This window comes from Mercurialis annua, linkage group LG1-X, assembly GCF_937616625.2.
Source record: "Mercurialis annua linkage group LG1-X, ddMerAnnu1.2, whole genome shotgun sequence".
Classification (NCBI taxonomy): domain Eukaryota; kingdom Viridiplantae; phylum Streptophyta; class Magnoliopsida; order Malpighiales; family Euphorbiaceae; genus Mercurialis; species Mercurialis annua.
In genome coordinates, this window is record NC_065570.1 from 12,075,026 (window position 1) to 12,082,992 (window position 7,967).

Here is a 7,967-nt window from a genome sequence, read left to right on the forward strand (position 1 = left end):
AAAGGGTTTAATAATCTAAAATTTATTTTGAAAATCCAAAAATTTGTTTGATAATAGTTAAAAAGTTGATTTACACCTTTTACCAAAAACTCCATCAATGGTTGCTTCTCCATTGATGGGAGGAACATAGCTGCTCCGCTTAGGAGTTGGCTCAAAACACTAAACTATCGTCATGAATGCTAGCTAGCGGAAGCGAACAACCGCCCATCGGATTTTATGTTCAAATCTCTCCTTTTCGTTGTAATATATATTATATACGTCCAACGTATTCTTACAAATAAATCAATACGAAGGAGAATGAGAAAAACATTGCATTTTTGTGTAGAAAAGATACCTATATATGTGTGGATATATATGCATTGTCCAAGTAGAGAATATACATAACCATAGATCTACAAACTTTTGATCTATAGTTCTTTCAGCTCCAATGCCTTAGTAAACTTGCAGAGAGCTATTTTGGCATTCAGCTTATAATTACATATAGAACTTGCAACCTATCAAGAAAAAAACCTACTATTACTATATATGAACATGTCGAAATACCTCATCGTATCAAGATTAAGTCATCCAAAAACATGGCTAGTGGTCAGCTAGATGCTTTCAGTTCCTTTTCAAGCTCATCAAACACCCATTCACCAATCTCTTCTGGCAAGTAGTCCGTGTCATCAGGTTCGAATTGCTCAAGTTGCACCTGAGATTGTGCCTTTTCTCCGTTACCTTCGGATGTTTCAGTTTTGATTTGTGGAATATCTGATTCCGGCTTCGAACTATCAGATGGACTGTCAGGGGAGCTGGATAGTGAATGTGATCTTTGTATTGGAGTGTCAACTTCCAGAACTGGTCTTTCCATCGACTCGAACTCAATTCTTAATTTCTCAAGCGCATCAAATAAATTTTCCACCGTTTCATTGTCTTTCCTGAATTTCAAATATCGAATGCCGTGGGGCGTTCTAAGAAATGGGGCAATGGTTCATTTTCAAGATAATACTAAAAAGCAATAAAATGTACCTGGAAGTGCCCTTCTTTCCGTTGTGATACTGCTCTTTTACGCCATTGATCATGCTTAGAAAGGTTAAGAACTGGCACAACATGAAACAAATTAAGATAGAGAGAGACTAGTTAAACACCAGTTAATCGCATCAAGCCCTTTTTTAAAGTTCATAACAAGAATTAACAGCATGAACCTGTGTTATAAACAACTAAATACGAGAAAGAATTCGTCTCTAACACATCAATGTAGGAAAGTACATGAATCTAGGAATATCAGTATGAAAATAAATTGTTTGCGTATTGGAAATGCAACAGAAAATATGAGTTAGAAGCTGCGCGCAGTTTCAGAATTTGGCGACAGCGGAACTGTTGCCTAAATTGATCCTGAGACTATATTATAATCATAAAGACTAGTATAAGGATCGCCATCTAATGAGACTGGGACCTTTTTCTAAATTCACGCAGTGACTAAATTTCATTATAGACTACTAGTAACCACACTAATAAGAGAACTAGGTCCGGATATTAGTACTCTATAATTTATGTATTTACTTTTTAATATTATTTCTATGATCCATTACTCGATTTGTTTTAAACAATTGTAGCATATGGTGAAATAAATCATTTAATTAGACAATGCATGATAAAATTATTGCATGCTTCTAGCATAACAAAACAGAGATGAGTCATCAGAACAAAAACAGAAACAAAAATACATACTTTGACTTCCAAATTCAGGTATTCTTTTTCTAGATTTTTTCTTTGGCTTCTTTCTTTAGGATCTTCAGCCTTTGCCGAAGGTGGTTTTTCCGACCTGATGTAAAGAAATAGGTGAGGTTTGTTTTAACTGGGAGATAATCGTTTTCTAAAGAAAAACAGCATAATACCCTTGAAACGCTTTTAAATCGGCAACAAGTCCTCTGATACGGGTGATGGAAGGCTCCAACTCTTCCTGATAACAGATGCACAATGTGCATAACAAGATTAATATACTAATCATTCAAACTATGACAAACTGCAATCAGAAAGCACCTCGCGGTTTAAAACTGTCATATAACCAAATCACCTAAAAGATGAAACTGTTAGGGGAGGCTCCAATTGTGTTATTATTATCTCTAACAAGAATAAAATTTAAGATGGAGACGAGTATATCTACCTTGTAAGACGTAAGAAGATGAATAACCAAATTCATGAAATGATCTTGATACCTCTCCAACTCAACACTTGAACATGCATATTTATATGGAAAAGTATCAAAACCAAAGAAATTGGTGACACGCGAATTGAAATAGTAAGAAAATAAGAAACACCAACAAAAGCAGCTGCCTCGCATTTGTCAGTATATAAGTAGAAAGACAGTGTACATACTTGACCTGCTTTTCCTTTTCTTGGTTAAATTTGGTGCGTAAGGCCCAAGTGTCTTCTAGAAAATTTATCCATGTATTTACGACATCTGCTTCTACTCTACATGAAGATATCGATTTTGAGAGCTCATCTTCCTACAAATCAAGGAATTTTTTTTAGCATATCAAATGTACGCTAGTGCTCGAAGCATACAAGGTCAACTAATGAACACAAGCAAACATACCTTGTTTTTCAGGTGCACAAGAATCTGATTACTGGCATCATCAAACTGTTCTCTTTCTTCCCGCGCGTTGTGAAGCCTAGCCCGAGTTACGTTTAATGAGTTACTGACCTACATCAATGTGCAGCCACAGAATGTAACTGCAGAAAAGGATATGGAAGTAGTCCATTTTGGGATTTACATAGCAAAGAACTTCCGTTACTGATACATTGCGGTTTAATTTTACAGTTCTAAACACATCTATAAGAGCATGGATTCACAAAAGTTCATTCAGGCAATGCCCAGTAAATTCATGAATATACTACCAGAAGTCCAAGAAAAGGCAAGTCGAAAATTTTCACATAAATCGCTACCTTCTTTAATTCAGCTGCCAGATCTTCCTTTTGCTTCTCAAGTTCTCTAATCTCAACTGCCAAGTCCTGAGAAAATCCAGAAAAATAAATTCAAAAGATTAGAGCTATGTTGCGTTGAAACTTCCCAAATCCTACATTTCGGTGTATCATTTCTATTTTTGGAAATGCTTTTAATACTTTGAAACTCTATATTTATAACCTAAAAGGAGTTTCTAGTTTTGTCATTTTCACTTTTAGCGTTTCCATAATACTTCATAGCATTGCAGTAAGGTGATTGGTTTCTTTTAGTGTAGTCTGTGTAGAGAAATGTTACATCATACTTCATTTTGTACATCACACTTTCTCGATCATTGGTAAGACGGAAAGAAAATTATTTTTCTTATTCAGTTTCTAATGACAGAATTTGCAGTTGATTTTAACAAACACTACACAGTTTCAGACCAATCTCAATCTGGCCATTATAAATTAATGAAAAGTAATTATAGCATGACTATAACTTAATTTCTAATTTCGTCACGATGCATCAGGTGACCAAATTTAGCATAAAACTGATACTTTGTTTAGTTAAATTATAATGCATCTTCTCAGGACGACGACGACCTAAGAATAATGTGTGAATTCATTTGTGCAAATTTAAACCAAAAGGAGGCATAATTCTTTAAAGCATACCTTCTCAAGCTGGCTAACTTCACTGGATTTAGTCACCCGAAAATGGAGTGCTTCTTCTTTCTGAGACCTGCATAATTAATTATAACAACAAATAAGTATTAATATAAAAATAAAAAACTAATAAAACTCAGTTTTCATGTATGCTATGTACAAGCACAAAGAAAATGGTCGGGTTGCAATCTGTACCTGTGGTCTAAAATACGTCGTTCAGCTTTTGATGTTGAATTAAGAAGAGATTCTGATAAAACTTTCAATTTATCAACCTGCAAATGAAAATCGGCACAATCACTTATCGGGTATGACTATATACGTAAGCCGGAAAAACAAAAATGAAAATTCGAAAGCAAAACCTATCACTTCCACAGAAAACGCTTTCTAAGCTAAGAAAATAAACACTTCCATTACACCAACTATTCTCTCTAATGCTTCAATGTTTAATGTTTTCCAGGATAAACAGAGTCATTCTTTGGTTTCTGAGGTATTTTAAGAAACTGACTAGTGACTACTAATAGAATAACTAGTTGAAGCTAGCATCGAAAATGATAATATCAGAAGATGAATGGTCCAACAGGTTTATCAGTGACAAAAATATGAGATTTACCTTCTCAGCATGTATCTTAGGAGTATCTCCATTGCTCAAGGATTTCTTCTTTAATAAAAGTGCCTCCAATGTGGAACACAGTTCAATTTGTCCAACAGTGTCTTCAAAAGCCTGCATGAGAAACATAAAACATAATAAATCAAAAGCAATAAGATGCATGAAAGAAAACTAATCAAAGATGAGCTAAATTGATCTGTTAATCCTGCCCTGGCAAAAGGAATATCAAAATCTACTATAAATATATCGATATTAAGAATATGGATTAAAAATGCAGAGATAATTGACTTGCTAAGCATTATGAAATATAAAAAGAAGTCCTCAAAATTTTGAACCAAAACGCTTTTACAGTCGCCACAAATCTTTCTTGGCACCATAACATATGTCGTCTTACCTTTGTCATTGCGGAAGTAGTTACTTCAGATGATTGTTGTCTGTCGTCATTTGGTGATTGATGGAATGCCTTCATTTTATCAAGTTTTTCTACTAGACTGCAGGCTTCAGCATCTATTCTGAGGGCAGAATAGAATATAAAAACAAGCACTAATATACATTTTCTGTACAGCAATAATTACAGAGTGGAAAAAAATTGAATCATGCATAATTAAACACCTTGAAATATCAGCATTTATTTTCAATCCAGCAATTGCGCCTTGAGCATATTGGAGCAACTCTTCTCGCTTTATCTGAGGAAAGAAAGGAGAAGGAGGGTAGTGATAAGTGAAGAAAAATTGTGTCTTGTGCTACAGTTTCATTTATAAATTGTTCAATTTGGATGGTCAGATTGAAATGCAGGATCATACTGTTTAGAGCTTCGAAGATAAGACACTTCCAAAATTTTAAGAAAATGCAGCAACATGAAAATCCTTTGACGAGTAAACTTTCTACTAAGTCGATTCAAAATGATTCATTTCCTTCTTGTTCAGTCAAATTAAGATTAAGCTTAAACTAATTCATTTCCGGTCTAAAAAGCATAATCACGGTATCAGTAGTAACAAAGAACATGAACCCCAGCAACAACACCAAATTTTGAGAACCATACAGCATAAATAAGAAACTAAAAGAAAAGTCTTCCGGACATGAGAATGTGAAAGCATTTTATACCCTTGTCTTACCAGTACTTCATCTTCATAGCTAGAGAATGTCGATGCCAAATCCTGTATGCTGCTCATAACTGCTTTGTGAATTTCTTTTCCTCCTGCAAGACACAGCCTGTATAACAGAACCAAATCGAAGTTTACTTATATTTCAAAAATATCAGTATGAGAACTAAAGATCTTTACAATCTTCTTTTATCTGCACCATGAACAAATCAACTCAATTGAGCTTTAATAACGAGCCGTTTGGTTTACTACATGTAAGCATCTCAATAATTCCACCAGGTTAGACCATAAGATCAACCAAAACATTGTTTTTCAACCAATTCAGTACAGAAAAAACAATAGAACAAAATTAAAGAAAATGATGAGAAGAATTACCCAAATATCTCCAAAAGCAACGAAACTTCTTCCTCATTTGGTGCTTCAAGAATCTGAGTCATACAAAAGAGATACCCTGCGGTTAAACTCAATGGATCAGCAAATACAAAGCCCAACTAAATGTTTGATCACTGGCACTGAAATATAATGCAAAGATCAGCATGTAGTCTTAACCCAACTTTCGGAACTGCTCGTGGCAGGCAAAGTCATTAACTGGCAATATGATTAAAGATCAGGCGGGTATAACATATATCTACAACTATTGACGAACAAGTGCATTTAAAGAAATTTAAAGCGCAATTTAACTTTTCCTAAACTTAATAGATTTAAGAAGAACAACAAAATAAATATACACTTAACATTCCAATAGTTAGATGTAGATATACATAATGGAAAAATCACACAGTAAACCTGCACATAGCAAATGTTCATGAAATCACCATACACAACCAATTTCGGGGCTAATAGATAGATGGCCTACATCAATCTACACATATTTCCAGAATGAATAAGCAATCCTAGTGACAAATAGCCATAATTTCTCATAGTTTGCTAAGAATTAACATAAATTTTGAAATCACCATCTCAGAAATCAAGTGAAAGACAGCTAAGAAAAGAAACGAAATACGATGCTCATCGACCTAAATCCCGAATCATTAGTCCCAAGAATTAATATGCCAAACCAAATTAAAGATGCAAGGAAGTTACAGATTCAAGAACCACTGACAAACAAAAACAAATCCATTCATACCATTGACAATGTAATGCCTTCAAGAGCTTGACTGTAAAGAAAAAGATCATGGAAATTCATTGTACCAAGATCAGGGTCCACGTAATAATCCTGTCCATATGCAATCATAAATTTACAAAATCAGCAAAATTATATCACATAAATACAACCAAAAACAAAAGAAATATAAATAGGCCCACCAAAATTGTAACATTAGACAAAGAAAATAAAGATCAAAATTTTACCATAGTGGGTTTTCTAGGAGAATCCTTGGCTTCATCAGAGATAATAATTAGCCGATCATCACAATTATTCTTCTCAATTTTTTCAATTATAACAGAATTAGCAGCAGAAAACGAAGATAGTCTCTGAATTTCTTTAAGTGCAACCAGCCATCTTCTCAATAACTGAACCCTTTCAATTCCTCTACATGACACTGATACTTCCTCTAATCTTTTCACTGTCAGCCTAAAGCTTTTCGAATTCCCTGCCCCCTGTATCCATCGTCAACATTTTATCATACCAATCAGTGGCGGACCCAGAAATTTATTAAAAATTTAAAAAGCGGAAAACTAGCAAAATATAAATTCTAAGGTCAGCAAACTATAAATTTTTAACATGGTAAAAGTATACTATTCAATTCTCCATTAATAATATTTAAAAATTATAAAATGGACGATTGTTCACCATATGCTCTTTCTAAATCAGCTCCAGATAGCAATCATAAGTATTCATTACATTTTAAAATAAAATATAAATAAACAAACACGAAAGGAACTTTACAATGCGATGCTGAATAATCTTGGCGCCTTCAGCGACAGCATTGCCAGCATGAACGACGACAGAGTCAGCATAACTACGGACAGTTCGCGTAATGTTCGTCGTCTTCTCTCCGGCTTCTACAGCTCTGTTCACAGCACTTCTTAGCCACGACATTGTTGTTGTTTTATGATCTAACTAATGTATGTATGCCAAAATATAAAAATTATGACGTTAATCAAGATTTTTTTTTATCCTTTAATGGTTATTTGTTGATGATGCTGATTAAGCTGTTACGAATTTGTGTTAGGAAAAATATGATTTGAGAAGTTAGTTTGGGATGATTGGAGTAAGGATGGAGGAGAAATGGAGAGGAAGAAGATGAGGAAGGAGTCAATGTTTTTTTTTCTTTTCTAATTTTTTTCCGGTTCTTATGCATCGCGCTTGTTTGGCTCCAATTTGAGAAATTATATTGAATTACTATAATTTTTATATGAATTAGGAAAAGTTACACCAATAGTGTCCGGACTTTTTAAAATCTTCGATTTTGATGTATGTATTTGTTTTTTGTTCACTTGAGTGTCTGAACTTATTTGTTTATGTTTTTTTTACCGGAATTTGTTTGTTTATGTCGAACGAGTGTTTGTAATCTGGTATAGGAGGGTTCTTTTAAGTCAAAGTACAAAATTAGTTGAAATGTCTTTTAAATTTGTTTCAAAAAATCTACAATTAGTTCACTTTTTTTATTTTTTTTATATTAATTTTTTGTAATTATTAATAAAATTTATATTTAATTTGAAGATAA

General features: G+C 33.7%; 1 protein-coding gene across 1 annotated transcript; it reads right to left on the bottom strand.

The window, feature by feature from the left end:
* Nucleotides 1–331: 331 nt before the first annotated feature.
* On the bottom strand, nt 332–7,619 carry LOC126676638 (intracellular protein transport protein USO1). The gene is made up of 18 exons (XM_050370879.2): nt 7,187–7,619; nt 6,649–6,897; nt 6,425–6,514; nt 5,674–5,726; nt 5,311–5,407; nt 4,808–4,881; nt 4,590–4,707; nt 4,199–4,309; nt 3,784–3,860; nt 3,598–3,664; nt 2,929–2,994; nt 2,579–2,686; nt 2,359–2,489; nt 2,147–2,213; nt 1,878–1,942; nt 1,711–1,804; nt 1,009–1,079; nt 332–917 (listed from the first exon to the last, which is right to left on the bottom strand). The coding sequence occupies exons 1-18, from the start codon at nt 7,337–7,339 to the stop codon at nt 587–589; spliced, it is 2,022 nt and encodes a 673-aa protein (XP_050226836.1). The 5' UTR covers nt 7,340–7,619; the 3' UTR covers nt 332–586.
* Nucleotides 7,620–7,967: the final 348 nt, after the last annotated feature.

Bases quoted from the DNA above. Each gene is read 5' to 3' on its own strand.
- LOC126676638 (XM_050370879.2), bottom strand. From the start codon at position 7,339: ATGTCGTGGCTAAGAAGTGCTGTGAACAGAGCTGTAGAAGCCGGAGAG. The intron at 5,408-5,673 runs GTAATTCTTCTC...TCTGTTATACAG, and splicing joins TTGCTTTTGGAGATATTTGG to GCTGTGTCTTGCAGGAGGAA. The intron at 1,943-2,146 runs GTAGATATACTC...ATCTGTTATCAG, and splicing joins ATCTTCTTACGTCTTACAAG to GAAGAGTTGGAGCCTTCCAT.